General features: G+C 49.9%; 1 protein-coding gene across 2 annotated transcripts in view; it reads left to right on the top strand.

Annotated features, from left to right (window-relative positions):
- Panx1 (pannexin 1) overlaps positions 1 to 19,693 on the top strand; it is a 43,787-nt gene that overhangs the window by 12,625 nt on the left and 11,469 nt on the right. For both annotated transcript variants that reach the window (XR_005974751.1, XM_041657379.1), the window contains exon 2: positions 10,440 to 10,579. Coding sequence is in view for 1 of the 2 variants with exons in the window: in XM_041657379.1 (XP_041513313.1) it covers positions 10,440 to 10,579 (140 nt within the window). In the remaining variant the exon portion in view is untranslated. The remainder of the gene's footprint in view (positions 1 to 10,439; positions 10,580 to 19,693) is intronic.

Raw genomic sequence — 19,693 nt, 5'->3', positions numbered from 1 at the left:
TTTAAAAAAATAAAATTAGTAAATAAATGAGAAATGAATCATGTGTGCACTGAAGAAAATATGACAGCTTGTGACTCAAGAAACCTGCATCCTGTTCCATGCTGCTTGACAGAAATAAAAACCTCAGCTGCTGGGGAGGGGGGAGATACCTTACACTGGTCTAGAACTCCATAAGTAGCCTAAGCTGGTTGTCAGGTGAGCCCCAGGGATCCTCCTGTCCATGCTTCCCCGGCACTGGGGGTACAAGCACAGACGGCTATCTCTGGATTTTTCTCTATGAGTTTTGGGGGACCAAACTCAGGTTCTTGTGCTTGTAAGGTAAGCCCTCCATTGGCTGAGCCTACTATGAGGCTAACTCTATGATGGCCATCTCCTTTTAAGCCTCTCAACAATCTGTGAAGCTTAATAAATGAAAAGAGAGCCGGGCGATGGTGGTGCACACCTTTAATCCCAGCACTCGGGAGGCAGAGGCAGGCGGATCTCTGTGAGTTCGAGACCAGCCTGGTCTACAGAGCTAGTTTCAGGACAGGCTCCAAAGCCACAGAGAAACCCTGTCTCGAAAAACCAAAAATAAATAAATAAATAAATAAATAAATAAATAAATAAATAAATGAAAAGAGTTAAGTTGTATAACTCGATGGGAAGAAAAAGCAAACCCAGTACCTATGAATGTAGTGGGTTTGTTTGTTTGTTTGTATAAAACAACAGTGATGAAAAGGGATTCTGGAATCTCCCTTCAGTGAATACGTTGCCTGTCTGCCCCTGTGTGCTAACATTTAATGGACTTCCAGGCTGCTTTCTGTAGATAAGGTTTGTGTTCCCGACTGCCATCCTGACAACCTGTCCCTGCCCTCCCATCATCCGTTTCTTTAGCATTATTCTCAAGTCAACTCCTTCATCTCCCTTTCACAGTGCCCACTTCTAGTGCCTACTATGGGTCTGTGCCAGCTTTTCCCACTACCCTCTAAAGATGCAAAACCCAGGGCCACTACGGGAAGCTTGGTAAGCCTGGGTTTGCTTACTGAACCTCTTACGTCTCATTTCTGTTGTGATATTTTTAATGAATCTGTTTATTTAGGCCGTCTCTGTTTCTACCAGGTAGGCTCCATGCAGACGGTTACCACCTTTCTGGCTCGACACAGAGAGGCTAGGTGCTTGGGGAAGGTCTGTGTGTGCTCACTATTAGCTACAAGTCATGATGGCTCTGTAGTGTGTGTGTGTTGGATGCACACGTGTGTGGGTACACACAGTAAGAACAGCATATGAGGGATCATGCTGTAGCTTCCTTCTCTTGAGATGGGGCAAGCCCTCTTACTTTCTTCCTTCTTCCCTGGAGCCAGACAAGCCCTAGTGGTTTCCTTCTTTGGCCCTGACAGTCCTGGGGTTAAAGGCCCACATGTGCCCTGTGTCCTGTGCCCTGCTTTATGTGGGTGCTGGGCATTGAATGCAGGTCCTTATGCTTGCTCAGCAAGCATTCTTAACCCACTGAGCCATTGCCCAACCTAACTTAGTAGTTTAAATGATACCTTCTTATGAACCTGGATCTTAGCTCAGGCTTGGCTTTCTTGTGGCTTGATTCTGGCCTTCTTGTGTTCCTTTATATTGACCAGCCCTGCATTTTGTGGGTCTAATTATCCAGACATGACCTAGTCTCAGGTCTGTCTGTTTTTTTTCTCCTCCCCAGTAATTGGTTACTTACTCTTTTTTTTTTTTGTTTTTTAAAATTTATTTATTATGTATACATATTCTGTCTGCGTGTATGTCTGCAGGCCAGAAGAGGGCACCAGACCTCATTACAGATGGTTGTGAGCCACCATGTGTTTGCTGGGAATTGAACTCAGGACCTTTGGAAGAGCAGGCAATGCTCTTAACCACTGAGCCATCTCTCCAGGTTACTTACTCTTAGGACGCCGTGGTGTCAGGAAAGGGTATGTATAACTACACACTTAGGCTTGAATTGTCACCTAACCCAGTATCAATTGGCCCATTTAAATCCCCTGAGCCGCCTCTGTAAGACGGAAATAATGGCAGTAATTCATAAGTTTCTTTTATTGACTGTGGTTTGGATCAGCTACTTTTACATTGCTGTGACCAAACTGCTTGACAGAAATGGCTTAAAGGCTGAGATGTTTGCTTTGACTCATGGTTTCTGAGGGATCAGAACATCTGAGCAGAGGAGGTGTGGCAGAGTGGTTTAGTCTTTTGTGGGGGCAACCTGTGGTTGTGACTGCTTAGGCTGTGGTAGACCAGAAAACAGAGTGGCCTGGTCTAGACTAGAAGTCTGGGCTGTAACCTCCAGAACCCTGACTCTCAAGACTTATATTTCTTATAGTTGCTTCCCTTCCCAACCCCATAAAGATTCTGCTTCCACCCCAAGTTGGGGAGTAAGCATTCAAAATAAATCTGTGGGACCATTTCAGACTCAAATCATCCCAGTTGGACTTGGGGAGGGGGAGGTAATCCCAGTGCCATATGGGAGTCACACTGGTTTGTATGTGATCCCCACAGAGTGTGAATGTCTGTGCTTCCAAATCAGATTAATGGAGGAAGCAAGTTGAAGAGGTGTACGGTTTGTATATGATGCGCTGTTTCCAATCTCCATGGTTTCCCTCAGATCCCTTAGCATTTCACAGGGGAGCAGCCAGCATGATAACACAGGGGACATCACCACTTAACAGGAAGCTGTCATCTTGTGCCTCTCAAACTGGGATGGAACCTAAGGAAAAAGCTAGGTCCTTCCCTGTGTTCTACCTTAGTTGTAGAAGTCCAAACATGGAAAAACAGACAAGCTCGAATCAAGGTGGGCGTGGCATCGGATGGAAGCCTGTGTTTAACACATGTTAGGAGAATGGATGACATACAGGCCATGGACCATCCCAGGATCAGGTGGCCATGACAACTACATGCAGTGTGTGGTACAGAATCGAGTCCTGATTGGAGAAAAAGCAAGTTGTTGCTGCTGTACACAGTAATTTGGTAAATATGAAAATGGGTTGACCATCTTTAATTTGAAAATCTGCAGTGAAAAATGCTCTGAAATCTGAAACTTTATGAACTTCAACATCATGCTCAAAAAGTTTAGATTGTGGAACATTTCTGAATTCTGATTTTTGGAGCTCAGCTGGTAAACTCTATGCATGTGTTCTGAAACACTTCTAGTTCTAACCTGTCTTAGTTTTGTTCTGTTGCTGTGAAAACAAAACAAAGCACTGATCCTAAGCAACTTAGGGGAGGATGGGTGTCTTTCAGCTCACAGGTCATAGCTGTCACTGAGGAGAATCAGGACAGGAGTTCAAGTTACATCGTGAAGGAGGAAAACTTGGAGGAACGGTGTTCATTGGCTTGCTCCCGGACCCTTAAAAAGCCCAGGATCACACGCCCAGGGAATGGTACTGCCCACAGTGGACGGGATCATCCTTCGTCATTTAATGAGACAGCCCCACACAGACATGCCCACTGGCTAATCTAAGCCCTTGTTCTTAGAAGGTATACAGTCCTGACAGAAGGGACTGTGGTCTGCAGCCACGGAAGGATGTGTGTGTTACACAGATGCGAGAGAGGGCGTGAGGTCTGAGTTCTGTGATGCTTAAGTCTAAGCACGGGGTGGGGATGTCACCGTCTTGTTCTTGTAAATTTTCTGTAGTTCTGAAAAAAATTCAAAACGAAGTGTTGAATTAAAAAGTGATGATGTCAATACAGCAACATATCCTTTCTACCTTAAAGTCCTGCGTGCCATCTGGCTGGGCGTTGTGTTGCACGCCTTTAATCCCAGCACTCGGGAGGCAGAGGCAGATGGATCTCTTTGAGTTCAAGGCAAACCTGGTCTACAAGAGCTAGTTCCAGCACAGGCTCAAAAACTACAGAGAAACCCTGTCTGGGGAGAGGGGGCCCTGTATACCTGAGATTCAAATTTTTGAATAATTTTCAGTGTCTGAAGTAGCTCATCGCAGATGACAACCATATTTAAATAATTCAGGTTTTTCCATCTTTCATATGCCGTTAGGCTCTTTTGTACCTTTCTTTTACTCCTGTCCCAGTCACGAACTTTTATTCATGGGACGGTTGTCAGGTTTATGTTAGGTTTAGACAAGTTTTCTTTATGTGATGTGATACACACCCTGGTGGGTGTGCTCAGGGAGTGACTTCCGGCACAGGAGAGAAACCTCAGACACCACAGAGTTCCTCCTTATGTGTGTCCCTGGGTGGACTCCTGCCGTGTGGCTGTGTTTCCCTGGGTGGACTCCTGCCGTGTGGCTGTGTTTCCCTGGGTGGACTCCTGGCCCTGTGGCTGTGTGTCCCTGGGTGGACTCCTGACCATGTGGCTGTGTTTCCCTGGGTGGACTCCTGGCCCTGTGGCTGTGTTTCCCTGGGTGGACTCCTGGCCGTGTGGTTGTGTTTCCCTGGGTGGACTCCTGGCCCTGTGGTTGTGTTTCCCTGGGTGGACTCCTGCCGTGTGGTTGTGTTTCCCTGGGTGGACTCCTGCCGTGTGGTTGTGTTTCCCTGGGTGGACTCCTGCCGTGTGGCTGTGTTTCCCTGGGTGGACTCCTGGCCCTGTGGTTGTGTTTCCCTGGGTGGACTCCTGCCGTGTGGTTGTGTTTCCCTGGGTGGACTCCTGGCCGTGTGGTTGTGTTTCCCTGGGTGGACTCCTGCCGTGTGGCTGTGTTTCCCTGGGTGGACTCCTGGCCGTGTGGTTGTGTTTCAGACTATGTTGTCACGTGATATTCCTTGATGACACTTGCCAACTTGGCATTTCTCTCTCCAGCGTGGGCTGCCTGTCCTGGTTCCTGACACCAGTAGGCATGGATGTTTTCTCCGCTCTCCTGGCGGTGCCTCATCCAGTTTGTGGGACTCGAAAGGAGCAGCATCTAATGTGGTTCAGTGACTGGTCAAGCTCTGGGATGTTTAGGGGCTCCTGTAGGTGATGCCTGCGCCTGTCTTAGCCAAGAGCTGGTCTCACAGGTCCCACTGTGCAGAGGTGTCCTCATGAGTTAGCCGGCCCAATGGCAGTGAAAATCACTTCCATTCCAATTTTGAGTCTAGGCTGTTAAAGTGCTTATATTTTCACCAGTATGAAATAATGTGGATGCTTTGATGTCAGTTCGTGCGGAGAAAGGGAAGTCAGTCCTGGGCAGATTGCGTCTTCCAGAATCTAATTCTACCATTCTAGAATTGTGTTTGAAGCTGAAGATGTTTGGATAGAAGCTGGCCGGAGAGGTGCGAGGAGAGAAATGGGCTCCTGCTTGGAAGGAAAAGTTACTGTGAGATTCTTGGAGCTTTGCAGAGCTTTCTGGTGGCCAGGAGCTCCCAGTGTCATTGGGAGAGACGCAGGGGGAGTGTCTGCAGTGGCTTGCAGCAGGTGGAGGCCAGTCCTGTCCTGAGGCCTGTCGCTCTAAGAGCTGACGATTCAGCTCTGCTTTCTGCTCTGCATTCATGGTTGTCTTTATGATTTCTCTCACTGCACTTGGGAGTTTACAAGAATGGTTTTCAGGTTTTTTCTGGCATCCTTAAAAGGTAGCCAGGACTTTGAAGTTCAGAGCTGTGAAGGTTGTTTTACGATCTGCTTGGATTCCTTATATGAGATAGGGGTGTGTGTGTGTGTGTGTGTGTGTGTGTGTGTGTGTGTGTATGTGTGTGTGTGTGTGTGTATGTATGTGTTGGTGTATAGTTTACAGTAGATGAATTATAATTATTTTTGTTTTTTGGAATGACAATATTTTGTTCACTTTTAAGTGGTGCAGAAGTTAGCTGTCAGCAATATAATCACAATGATATAGTTTTCCCTTCATGTCTCCTGTAAGAGCCGCCCTACCCAGCCACCCAGCGCACGTCTTTCCCATCAACAGACTCTCCCAGTCCCCTGTCTCAGACCCACTTTTATCCAGTAGCCTGTGCCTTCCTTCCTTTTCCTCTTTCTCTGGAGGCCCGAGTTGCTGTCTCTCTGTAGTCAGGGGGTTTTGTGCCTCACTAGCTTCATAGGTGACCGGGTGAAAGCTGACTGCAGGGACCACTTCCCTGAGCCTCTGCTGCCCCCCGTGGTTTCTTCAGTGAGTCACTTCCTAGAATCCCATGCATTTTTGAAAGTTCTCTGAAGATCTAGTTAGCTGACTAGATTTCTCTACTGATGTTTTTATTTTTGTTAAGTTCTCTGCTTTGATGAGATTCATCAGCTCCTTGTGAGCCTGTTCCCGATGCTCCCTTCCCTATAGCTTTCCAGTCTGCAGCACAACAAACTCACTTCCCTTGGCAGGGAGTGGAGTAGGGGGGGACAGGAGGAACTGTGGGCGTTTGTTAGAAGGGATGGGGCACACTGCAGCCCCCCCTTCCATCTTGCCCTTGCTCTCCTGCCATGTTCTGTGTCAGTACTGTGTACAAGGTAAAGAAAGAGGGGAACAGTAGCAGAAGTAGACCAGAGCCCTGCCCTGCCCCCACCCTGCCCCGGAAGCTAGAGTATGCAGACAATCCCAACTGGCGTTAGTGTCCCTGAGAAACCTTGGCTGCACCCCTGCCCTGGGTCTGCTTCTTGGACCGCATTGCTCTTTGTTTTTTCATAGGCTAGTGCTGCAGCTGCAGTAGATGAGGGTCTAGACAGCACTGGGCCACTGGGCTCAGGCAGAAGGTGTGAGCACACTCTGGGCTCGAGGTGATGGGAGACCTCCGTGGCTCAAGCTCTCTGCTTAGCGGATGAGACGTCCTTCATGAAGCCCCAGGAAGCACACATTTCCTCTCCACGATCTTGCCATATTTTGCCAGCTACAGGGGTGTGAAGCCCACATCTGTCTCTGCATTTCAGCCAACCAGAAGGAGTGTTTCTTGTTCTTTTTGACATAGACCGGAAACTCCTGACTTTCCCTGTGTGTGCTGCAGAAATTCTTTCTCAAACAAAAGAACTAACCGCCCAATTCCCTCAGAACAGGTGGTGTATTTGGGCTCATATTCTCGGAGGTGCCGTCTGGGGGTGCTTGGCTAGAACCCCTGGCTGTGGGAGCATGGGGCATGAAGCAGAATGAGACTGGAAGCTGCAGAGAACCAGCTACACCCTACAGAGGCACACTCCAGTGACCTGTCTCTCCACAAAACCCCACAGCACAGTGCCAAGTTTCCAGAACTCCCCAAAAGAGTGCCACCAACTGTGGGCCAAGTGTGTGACTCCTGCGCCTGTGGGGACATTGTCTGTGCAGATCAGGACACGTGCATTTACAGAGTGGTGGGCATCACACTGCCTTGCCCTAGAGACTCTAGCCTGTACTCTTGGATTTCCTGGAATGCTCCCAACCCTTGCCAGAAGGCTTTCCTCTTCCGACCACTTGGAGGAACCACCTGCCGAGGCCAGCCTATCCTAACAGACCCTGGTGGGGACTCCTCTAGAGGGGGCTTGCTGGAGTAACCTGTTCAGAGGCCTGAGCAGAGATGGGTGGATGATGGCTGGACCACTCTGAGCTCTAATTCCCTCCAGGGTGACGGAGGATTGGCTGTTTCTCCCCATATGACTGAGGCATAGAGTCGGTGACAATGGAAGGAGCTGGAGTTGTCCAGCGAGTGCCATTGCCTGCTGTCTCTACTCTTGATGAGGGTCGCTTCTGTTTGTCCTCCATGCGGAAAGCCCCTAAACCCCAAACTAGAGCTTGAAGCATTTTCTTCTGGGGATGGTATCATGTTCGAAGCCAGGCAGGCTTCCATGAACTACCGACAGCGCTGTCCATTTTCATGAGTAGCTGGACAGATGTTCCCTAGCAACTAGCTTATTGGCAAATCTAGGAGAACCTGGAGCTACCCTCCCCGCTTGTCCCTCATACTGCACACTTATGCCTTGGTAGGTAGTGATGCAAGAGGCATCAGCTCAACTGACACAGCAACAGTGTGAGAAGATCCATGCACCCTGACACTCTTGTTTTATAATGTTGTAATATGAGCGGCGGGCTACGTTCCTGGCACCCGGCCGCCCACATGGCTAGCTTATGCCCCGAAATAATTACATGGAAACTGTATTCTTTTAAACACTGTCTGGCCCATTAGTTCCAGCCTCTTATTGGCTAGCTCTTACATATCGATCTAACCCATTTCTAATATCCCCGTAACAAAATGAGGTGTCTTACCAGGGAAGATCTTAACCTGTGTCTGTGTCCGGTAGGAGAATCATGGCGACTCCTTGACTCAGCTTCTTTCTCCCAGCATTCTGTTCTATTTACTCCACCCACCTGAGGGTTGGCCTATCAAATGGGCCTAGGCAGTTTCTTTATTAATTAACCAATGAAAACAACAGATTAGAAAGAAATCACTCCCACATCATTATAAAATGCAAGATTTGAGTTTAGTGGGATAAGGGGGACCTGCACATGTCTTGCCTGTTCTGACTCATGCTTGACACCCTCGCTTGGTGGCAAGAACTATCTCTATGATAAGACACGTTGCAGTGGCTGGTGACTTCAAAACGATCTCTCTCAAGACTTGCCGTGAAGTGCTTTTGTTACACCCGAAGTCTGGATCGCCAGAACATCACCACGTATCCGATGCAAAAGCCAAGAGTTTTTATTGCAGGGGCCCCTCCGTCTGTCTGAAGTGACAGCAGCAGCAATGACAACTGGAACAGTGCAGGAAAGACCCTAGCAACGGAAAGAGGGGATTTATATAGAAGAGATTTGAGGAATTCTAAGTCTCTAAACTTGTGATTGGCTGCCACCTAGTGGGGTGAGGGGAATTCCAGACTTCCAGGCTTGGGATTGGCTGCCCTCTATGATGAAAGGGGGTTTCCAGGCCCGAGGGGAATTTCCAACTGCCAGTAACTGCCTCTAGGGACTCAGTGATTGGTCTGTTTTCCCTGTTCAGGGATTGGCTGGTTTTGTGTTGGGGCAGAGGTGGTTCTGATTCTGGAGTCTTTCTTTGGTTCTTTACTTTTTTGACTCAATTTTGGGACCAGGGTGAATAATATCTTTGGTATAGTCTGAATTTAGGGGCTTAGTGTGTTCTTTTGGTCCTGGTTTCAGGCTCCAGGTTCGGGGACAAAGTATCTCTAACACTGGCTCTGGTGCCATTTTCTATCCCTGGCTCTGAACCCAGAGTCAGGCTGCTCAGATTCACTGAATCAGTGTGGGCCTGTGCCTCTCGCTTTCTTGATGTTTGGGTGTCAAGTCACCTGCTGAAGAAGAAGGGGTGCTCAGAGCTTTTCCGTGCATCCCCTCACCACCTCCAAAGTCAACCCTCCTGACCCTGCGGACTTCACTTCCTTTTCTTAATACAAGTGTTTGGTTCATCCCTTCTCCAGGGGGTGGTGACCCTTGGAGGCCTATGGCGTTCATAGGGAGGTCCAGCTCACTGTCTCCGCCCCTTCCCATGCAGTAGAAGGCACAGTGATTTAAAGCAGTGCAGGAAAGGTCAGCCTGTTGCTTCTTGACGGAGGAGCAAGCAATGAGAACCAGGCACTACAGGAACCACTTTGCTGCCCCTTTCCCTCTCCACAACAGCACTGTGAAGTGTTGATGTTAATGTCGTGTGCATTAGAGACCCAGGCTTAAAAGGCTGAGTGATTCACCTGCCCTGAGTCACCAATTAAGTGGCCGGGTGAGGTTTAAATACAGCCTCAGAGCCCAGGCACTTAGCATCCCGCGCCCTGTGTGGGATGTGAGGGAGAGCTTGCCTCATGAGGGGTAGACTAGAGAGAAGAGGGGGATGCAAGGGACACAAGGATGCCCGTGACACATCTGTAACCCAATAAACACTTGGGGACCTGCAGCGTTTTACTTAAACCATAACAAAGGGTTCGTTTGAATTACACTTCCGTATCATATTCCATCACTGAGGGAAGTCAGGGCAGGAACCTGGGAGCAAGAACTGAAGCAGAGGCCTTGGAGGGTGCTGCCCACTGGCTTTCTCCTCCTGACTTGTTCAGTTACCTTTTACATATGATCCAGGCCCACCTGCCTGCCCACGGTTGGCACCTCCCACAATGGGCTGAGTCTTCCCACATCATTAAGGAAAGGCCCCCAGACATGGCCACAGCCAGTCTGATAGACGTCATTCCTCGGCCGGCTTTCCTCTTCCTACATGACTCTACCTTGTCAAGTAGACAAAAAACAAACAAACAAAAAACTATTACAATAGCATACAGTAGGCTTGGCTGTGAGCTGAGGTGCTTCAGGCCGCATTCAGGGTGTAGCATAGTGCTAAGTGTTTGCTGTGTGTTTAGAATCCAGGCTGCTGTGAAGCTGCGTGGCACTGCATGGATGAGCACTTCCAGAAACCCCTGCATTTGTTACCCTTTTGACTTTGAGTTTTTGGTCATGTTCAGAAACCTTTCACTGTCAAAAGTTTTTGATGGTCACATTCCGTTGGTATGTGATGTTATGACTCACAGTGCAGGAAGCATTGACTTGGGCATCAGTGGGGATCAGGGAGGTGCAGGTCCAGAGCTTCATTCATCTGGAACTCTCTCCTTTGCTTCCCAGGTACCCAGATAAGCTGCTTCTCCCCAAGCTCTTTCTCCTGGCGACAGGCTTCCTTTGTGGATTCCTACTGTTGGGCGGCTGTACAGCAGAAGAGTTCCCTGCAGAGCGAGTCTGGAAACCTCCCACTTTGGCTGCACAAGGTAAGGAGATATGGTCACACCTGCTGTGCTTGCTTTCCGGATACAGACATGGAGGCCTGGAAGGGCTGTGCCCCCCAAGGCCATGCACACTGGAGAAGCCACAGCAGTGACGGCATCAGATAGGCGCTCTCCAAATTTCAGGTTTTCAGGCATCTTATACATCTTTGTTTCTTTTGTGTCCTTAATTCCCCTGCAGAAAGTCTGGCCCATGGTGGGCCCTCACTACCTTTTGAACACCCAGATAAGCAGAGCTGGGGTTTGAACATTGGCCAGAGCCTTGTTTGTAACAAAAGTAAAGCCTAACACATAGTTGAGTTGCTTCTGGCCACTGTGTTGCTGAAGCACCTAGAAGCCTGGTCATGAATCCCGGGTACACAACTCTTGATGGGTTTCTGGTGGGGCATGTGTTATGGTAAAAATAAAATGCTGTAGGTCCCTGAGTGGCGGCAGTGGGCAGCAGGCACGAGACCATGGCGGGCCACGAAGGCAGCCGTCCCAGGCAGGGAGCCTTCATGGGCCAGTGGGTCCTAGGCAGGGAGCCGCATGGAGGGTGAGAGTCCTTGGAGCTGCAGCCATGGAGGGTGGGATACAGAGACCTGTTAGGCACCACCTGTGTGGTGGGGTGAGAGGCCGAGAGCAGCAAGTCCCAGGCAGGGAGCCGCAGGGTGAGTGAGAGACAGAGATGGAGCAGCCAGTCCCATGAGGAGCCGCATGGTGAGACAGAGATGGAGCAGCCAGTCCCATGAGGAGCCACAGCCGCAGCAGGTGAGAGGCAGATGGATAGGCACGCCATGCAGGGTGAGGTTGGGTATTTATTTAGTGGGTTATGGAAGGGGAAGGGGAGAAGGGGAAGAGCAGAGAGAGAGAGAGAGAGAAATGGTGGGGGGGAGGGGAGAGGAGAGGTGCCACAGCAGCAGCTACCTCTTTGGGAGAGAGACAGAAAGGAAGGGCTCAGACTGGAAGTGGAAGGAAGATCTGCCTGCCTGGGTGGTAGACAGTGGGGGGGGGGGGGGCTCGTCTCTTAAAGGGACAGAACAGACCATTACAAGGGGGTAGGGCACTGTAGGGTGGGAGTGTGCAGGAACTGGACAGTAAGAAGCTACAGCTGAGCCTAGCTGTGTGCAGAAGAACACTCTTAACACTCTTACATGGCAGCTTGACACCGTCAGTCTTCTCTGGCAGTGGTGATGTCACACCTTAGGTCTTCTCTGTGAGTAAGGATGTAACATCTCAGGTCTTCTCTGTGAGAGAGAATGTGATGTCTTGGGTCTTCTCTGTGACACTCTGGGTCTTCTCTGAGTGATGATGGTGACACCTTGGGTCTTCGCTGTACACACAACAGCAGGGCTCTGCTTCAGCCTGCCCTTCATCTGCTGGTTCTTTTGCCCTTCATAACAATAAGTAGAACATTTGTGTCCTCTGATGCTCACATTTCCTGCAGAATGCACGTGGTAGCTTCTACACTGCTAGAACTGACCGTAGATCCTCCGCTGCCTTGACTCCCTGAACACCCAGTCCGTGGTCTTCTAAATAGACCTCTTTCTGCACACAGTGACTCGCGCTGGCTCTGACCTGCCTCCCCCACACCTGTTCATTGCACATTTGGCACAGAGGACACCACACGGTGGCTGGGTTGGGCTTTTCCCTTTGATTTGCAGCCCGGGTGCTGGGTGGGCCCTTGTCCACGTTGCATGATTTACTGGTCAGTATGTCACTCTACCACGGTGTCAGGACCTTCAGCATAAGCAGACACACTTGCAGGGGATAAGAACCTTTGTTTGGGGGACTGGAGAGATGGCTCAGTGATTAAGAGCACTGGCTGTTCTTCCAGAGGACCCAGATCCAGTTCTCAGCACCCACAAGGCAGCTCACACCTGTCTATAACTCCAGTTCCAGGAGATCTGACATCCTCACACTGACGTCATTGTAGGCAAAATGCTAATGCACAGAAAATAAAAAAGTAAAGTAAAAGGAATAAATCATTTAAAAATAAAGAACCTTTGTAAATTTCAGCCCATGCTTCTGTAGTTTAAGTCCATGTTAAAATGTCATTGTGGAAGCACAAGCCGTACAGTCTCTGGGTTGGCGTTGGCTGAACTCAGACTGTGGCTGGGATTGCATAATGGGATGACAGCCACTGTGGGCTTGTTAGAGCAAGAAAAGTCCAGATGGTTCTCACAGTAGCAGTGGGCCACAGATGGCATGTCAGATTCTCAGAGTTCACTGGTGCTGAAATGAACACGCAAGAGAATAATTAGAAACCAAGACAGAAAGGGGAAAGAGTGGTTTTTCCCTGAACCAGGGACAAGCTTGCAGACTGAGCTATGAGCTCCTGAATCCCCCTGCTGCTGGGGTGCAGCCAGGCCTGTGTGCTGTTAATCCTTGGAGCTCCTGGGTGTGTGTGCGTGTGTGTGTGCGTGCGTGCGTGCGTACGTGTGTGTGTGTGTGTGTGTGTGTGTGTGTAAGAAATGAGGGTGATGCTTTAGAAGAGCAAGTGGCCTTTTCCTTAGAGGATATGCTCTTCCTGTGGGCAGAGGTAACAAATTGGGCGGGAACAGGGCGAAAGCTTCGTGTCCAGAAAGACTGCACTTGTGATGAGAGTCCAGAGAAGGAGGGGATGAGAGGCTGGAGAAGAGACCAGAGATGCTGAACCACCAACCACTGAGGCACTGACCGGGGCAGCGGATCTCAACCAGTGGGTCGCCACCCCAGAATAGCCTGCATATCCGATATTTACATCATGATTCATAACAGTAGCAAAATTACAGTTATGAAGTAGCAATGAAGTAGTTTTATGGTTGGTGTCACCACAACACGAGGAGCTGTATTAAAGTGTTGCAGCATTAGGAAGGTTGAGGACCACTGGCCTGGGAGCGTAGCAGTGAAGCATCCCCCGGACATGCCTGTCCTGATGTAGACCAGGATGGAGGCGAGGTTGCAGAGACGGAGTCCCAAACAGGTGTTGCATCAGCGGGGCCACTGTATGTTCCTGAGCGGTGCTTGGTTTCTAAGAGTAGGTCCCTGAGTGGCGGCAGTGGGCAGCAGGCACGAGACCATGGCGGGCCACGAAGGCAGCCGTCCCAGGTAGGGAGCCTTCATGGGCCAGTGGGTCCTAGGCAGTGGTTGGAGGAGAGGCTGAGAAAACCTAGCCAGGCACAGAGGAACTTCTGGTCAGCAGGAGGGGAGACAGGGAGGGCCACTAGCCAGACACAAAAGGAGAGTTTAGATTGGGAAGGAAGAGAGGCAGGATGGGGAGAGCCAGGCTCAGAGCAGGCGAGGCAAGTGGGTGTTTCTGAGGTGGGGAAGTGCAAAAGCAAGCAGGGCTTGCTGCCATGTAGCCAGCTACAAGGTGACACCGTGAGATCCTGAAAGGGGATATTGAGAGCCTGTGCCGGGGCCAGCAGACTCACTGTGGACAACTGGACGGTGAAGTCACACCAGGGCAACAGGCAGTGAGCTCGTAACTAGTTAGCAGTTAATCAGCCCCACACACTCCTCCCGGGATAGCATGCCTGGGGACACAGGAAGACGACATTCCACGTATCTGAGGAGCTAGGGCCAGAAAGATGTGCTATTGGAACATGGAGACTTAGCAGGGGAGGATGAGAGCCTGGGTGTGGCCCAGGATTGGCTCGGGATGCGGGAACTCGGAGGAAGAGAAGGGGATGGCTGCTCGGCTATTAACTAGAGCTGCTCTGTGGCCGCTGGGCCCCTAGTGGATAGGAAAGACGGTTCTCAGTGCATGGGCATCTATCGGGAATTTGGTATGGAAGCCAGGAGATTACTCTAGGGTGGGTGTAGACGCAATGGGGTCTGTTTCAGTTGGGATAAACACTGACCAAAGCAACATGGGGGGCAAGCATTGGTTTGGCTTCCACTTCGAGGTTATAATCGGCCATTGAAGGTTCTGAGGGCAGGAGCTTAAGACAGGAACTGTGAAAGGACACTGCTGGCTAGCTCTCTGACTCCTATGCAGGCTCTTGCCTAGCTTTCCTATACACCTATGCCCCCCTGCCCAGGCAGTGGTGTTGCCCACAGTAGGCTGGCTCTTCCTACATCACCTAGTAATCACAACAGTTCCCTCAAAATGTGCCCACAGGCCGAGCTAATCTAAGCACTTCCTCATTCCTCATTTGGGGCTCCCCCATTGGGTAACTGTAGGCTGTGCCACGCTGATGAGTAAGGGGGCCATCTAGCTGAAGAGGAGCCCACAGAAGACAGTGTCGTGGAGAGACAGACAGAAAGGCATACTGCAGGCGTAAAGAGCTGGTGCTCTAAGTGTCAGCTTGTCAGCACAGCAGCCTGTGCCACATGCTGCCAGGGGTGTACTGGGGACTGAGACCAAGGTGACCTACAAGGTTGAATTGTGTCCCCTACAAGATTATGTTGTTTTCCTAACCCTGTGCACCTTAGATATGACTTTATCGAAACAGATCTACTATTGATATAGTCAGTGACTTAGGAGATGCCATCCTGGGGTTGGGTAGGCTCCGCCTCCACTATGGCAGGTGTCCTCATACAAGGAATGAACTTGGCCATAGGCACGCATAGATGCGAGATCATGTAGGAATACTTGTGGGGAAGGTGTTCTGTAACCAAGGGGTACTGGGAGGGGCAAGGAAGGACAGCCCCAGGGCCCTTGGCGGGAGCATCTTAGCTTACAGAACTGTCAGAGAAGACTTAGACTGTCAGGGTGTAGAACTTGATTGCAATGCTCCAGGAAAAGAGCAGACTTTACAAAACATGGTTTGGGGCTGAAGAGATGGGACTGTGGTTTAGAGCCTGTACCGCTTTTCGGAGGCCCTTAGCTTGGTTCCCAGTTCCCACACCAGCTAGCTCATGACTGCCTGTAGCTCTATTCCAGGGGATCTGATCCCATCTTTTGGCCTTTATAAGCACCCGCACATACATGATATACACACTTCACACACATAACTAAAAATAAAACAAGTCTAATATGTAAAAGAAATCAGGATTGTCTCTAACTGGGAAATAGCCCATGTAGATGGAATAAGGATGTGGCTTCTTGAGTTGGGCACAGATGTGGTAATCAGTTCCTGTACCCCACACTGAACGTTTAAAGATAAAATAATGTCTAAGTAAATAAATAATGTTTAATGTTTAAAAGTAAAATCTAGAAACATAGTTAACCTAAGCTGGGCAGTAGTAGCACACATCTCAATCCCAGTACTCGGGAGGCAGAAGCAGGCGGATCTCTGTGAGCTGAAGACCAGCCTGGTCTACAGAGCGAGTTCCAGGACAGCCAGGGTTGTTACACAGAGAAACCCTGTCTGGGGGGCGGGGTGTGTGTGAAGTGAGAATGAGAGAGAGGGAGGGAGGGGAAGGAGAGAGAGAAGAAACAAGCAAACTAGGTAGGTAACTAATGTAAAACTGGAAAACTTTTTAAAAAAGTAAACATACTTTACAGTGGTACAACTTACACATTAAATAACCGTACAATAGGATGAGTTGATGTAGTTTTAAACAAAAACATGGGGAAATTTTCAGGACATAAAACCCCTTTGCCCAGAACATCTTCTAAAACCCCTTTCCTAGGGGGCTCACTGTGGCAGTCGGTGACGAATCTGTGGGAGAGAGGTGGGGGGGGGGGGGCAGCATGTGTGTCCTGCCTAGGGTCTCCAGGTGCTTGCCCACAGCCTGGAGTTTATTTAAACATGTCTCAATTCAATGCCAGCTAAACCAGGAGATTCACACCCCCCAAAGACATTCTTCAGTGTAATGTGTAAGTGACTGTCACTGTGGACCGGGGGGGGGGGGGGGGGGGGGGGGGGGGGCTTCACTTCATTCACTGCTGATGGCTTGCTGTGGCGCTAAGAGCTGGGATTTTGGTGGCCCATGTGCATGCATACAGGAGGCCAGCAGGGGGCGCTCTAAGACTGGTGAACTCTCCAGTCATTCCTGTCCAGCTTGTCGGCAAAGATTAGTGAGGTTTCGCTTTGAAACAGAGTCCTTAAAAGAAAGAAACAATAAGAATAAAAAGTACTTAACAAAGCAGACAAAATAGCTTTCTAATGTGGAGTCAGAGACCTAGTGGGAGGATTCACATGAAGCCTGTGGCATTACCTGGAAGATATGCAAGCAAGGGATCTGAGCCCCACCCACATGCTAGGGTGGAACTTTTAACACTAAGGGGGGGGGTGGGGGGATAAGGCCAGGAATATAGCTGTGCTGCTGGCCTGCCTGGCTTGGAGCCCTGACCGGGCACCATCAATTAAGACTGGTGTTCCTTAAATAGCGTGTGCCCAGGCAGATGTCGTCCCCGAGGGCCTGCGAGTCTGTGTTTTAGTTTCATTTCTGTTGCTATGATACCTTGGCAGAAAGCAACTTAGGGGAGAGGTGGCTTATGTTGGTGTACACTTCCAGGTTATATATAGTCCGTCACAGTGGGGACATTTTCTCATGCTGTGGTGACCCCCAACCATAAAATTATTTCCATGCTCCTTCATTACCAACTTTGCTACTGTTAGGAATTGTGTCATAAATATCTGGCGTGCAGGACATCCAATAGGCAACCCCATGAAAGGGTCGTGTAGGCGGAGTTTTCCTGTCCCACCAGCTTGCTCCTAAATTACTAGCATGGAGGCTTAATATTAATTGAGAATGCTCGGCCTGTAGCTAGACTTGTTACTAGCTGACTCTTATGTTTAAATTAGCCCATATTTCTTATCTGTGCTTTGCCACGTGGTGGTACCTTTTCTTACGTTGCATGTTCATCTCACCTCACCCTGCGTCTGCTGTCCGCCCCTCTGTTCCACCCTTTCTCCATTCTCAGGTTGACTTTCCCGCCTCACCTTATCCTGTTCAGCTACTGACTAGTCAGCTTCTTTATTAAACCAACCCGTGACAAATCTTCACAGTGTACAGAAAGGCTATTCCACAGCAAGGTCGTGACCCACGAGTTGAAAACCACTGTCCTAGGCTATGTCAAGTTGACAGAGTTAGCGATCAAAGAGATGCTAGCCGCTCCAGGAATAATAGCGAAGGCACTGGTCAGGTTGGCAAACTGGGACGCCACATGTTCTCAAGCCAAACCCAGGCTCTCTTCAAATAATGTTTTAAACTGGTGGCATCCTTACGCATTAGCCCACACAGTTTTCACAGTCTGCAGCCGAGGGAATGGCAGCCACAGGAACAGTGTGGTTCCCAAAGTCTTAGCACTGCGCAGGGACCCTTTGTCTGGTCTGCAATCCTAAAGTGCCCTCACACAGGGCCGAGCACACGGGAGCATGTGGTTTCCTGCAGGCTTCACCCCTTGCATGTATGTGGCTCCAATTCTCCTGGCTCGGTCCTTTCCGTCTTCCATGTAGATTGAGTTCGCTGTCCTCTTCAGGACTCTCTGAGTGGTACCCACCCTCAGATGCCACCCACCCGGTTGTCTTCGCCCTGATGTCTTTACTGTCTGCATTCTGTACCACCGTTCAGGGTGGATGGCTCCCTTCTTTATTCCCCGTACTTGGAACTGTCTTTAAGTGAGTTTTTATGTGAACATACCACAGCCAGTGCCGGCATCCTTCACACCCTTGTATTTCATATCCCCAAGTCCAAGATGATCTTGTTTTACCTACGTCCTACTTTCTGACCTGTCCCATCTGCTATTCATTCTTTGTCTGACTCTGAGATGTTACAGGACCACAGCTGGGTCCTCTTTCTGGTTTCCCCATTCCCTGGGGTCATCTCCGCTGTTGTATGCTGGGCTCCGGCTGTGTGCTGTCCAGTCCTGAGTCACAAGCCCTATGCCTCCCTTGCTCTCCGTGGCTACTGCAGATCTCCCCCAGGGGCTTCTTCTCCCAGTTTAGATCTGCCTCCCACGCCCCTCCCTCTTCTCTCCTGTGCACACGTCGGCTGCCAGTGCCAGCGCCCCCACCCCTGCATGGGCCCCACCCCTCATGGGCCAGAGGCCACCATAGTCCTCAGGGCTTCTGCCTTTTGTGTCACGCAAGTGTCCTTGCTCTGCTCGGCTCTCTCTGGTCCCATCACTTCTGCTGCAGTGGCCACCTGCCTTGCCACCTCTGCACATTCTCTGAATTGCTTTGTTGTTTTGCCAAGGCATTTTTGATCATGCTCCCTACCAGTGTCTCCCGCTGTGTTCGGTGTCGGGGTGGGGCCTTCATAGTTCAGTTGCTAGCTTACGGACGTTTGATGTTCCCTAGAACCTCTGTGACAAGCACCACAGACCAGAGCAAACTCCACAGCAGGGTTTGGTCTCTCCTGGATCTGTAGACCTAAGGGGAAGTGCTGATAGAGATGAGAGAGGACTCTGCCATACCTGTTCCTCGGGTGGTAGGCACAGGTCTCCACTCCCTAGACCCTCCGCCTCTGGTCTGTATCTGCCGTGGTCTGTAGTCTGCCACAACCTTAGTTCTGAGCAGTTTCACACTCAAGGGGTTCTTGATTTTGTTTTGTTTTAGTCTATTTATTTATTTTATGTGGGTTTTTTTTCTTTTTGTCTTCATGTATGCCTGTGCACCATGAACCTGCCCGGTTCCCAGCAAAGGTCAGATTCCCTGTAACTGGAGTTACAGACATGTAACTCCAGTTTTGCAACACCATGTGAATGCTGAGAATCAACCTGGGGTCCTCTTAACCACCGAGCCATCTTTCCAGCCCTCGTTCTTGGATTTTCAGGAGATCCTATTCACCCTCTGTCAATCATTCAGCTCCAACCCTTCTGTCCTCCCTCGCTCGTGTCTCTGTTATTTATGGTATTTATGTTGGGTGGGTGAGAACTCACCAAACAAAAACTTCCAGACAGAGGTGAGAGCTCCCCAGACTGAAGCTTCCAGGCAGAGGTGAGAGCTCCCCAGACTGAAGCTTCCAGGCAGAGGTGAGCGCTCCCCAGACTGAAGCTTCCAGGCAGAGGTGAGCGCTCCCCAGACAGAAGCTTCCAGGCAGAAGGAAGCAGATGCTCTAAGGTCCGCAGAGGAGGAGAACTGTGTTCAGCTTCCAGGCAGAAGGAAGCAGACGCTCTAAGGTCCACAGAGGAGGAGAACTGCGTTCAGACTTCTAGTTTCGTTTGCTCTTTCTCTCTCATGTGCTTCACAGCGCAGTAAGCAGTAGGCTCTGCTCTCTTGTGACGGTTCTGACCTCTTTCTC

The sequence above is a fragment of the Microtus oregoni genome, unplaced genomic scaffold (assembly GCF_018167655.1).
Source record: "Microtus oregoni isolate MIOR12 unplaced genomic scaffold, Mior012 000008F_ref0000371, whole genome shotgun sequence".
Lineage (NCBI taxonomy): Eukaryota > Metazoa > Chordata > Mammalia > Rodentia > Cricetidae > Microtus > Microtus oregoni.
The sequence above is the reverse complement of the archived record's forward strand: the minus strand, read 5'-3'. Positions and strand labels throughout refer to the sequence as shown.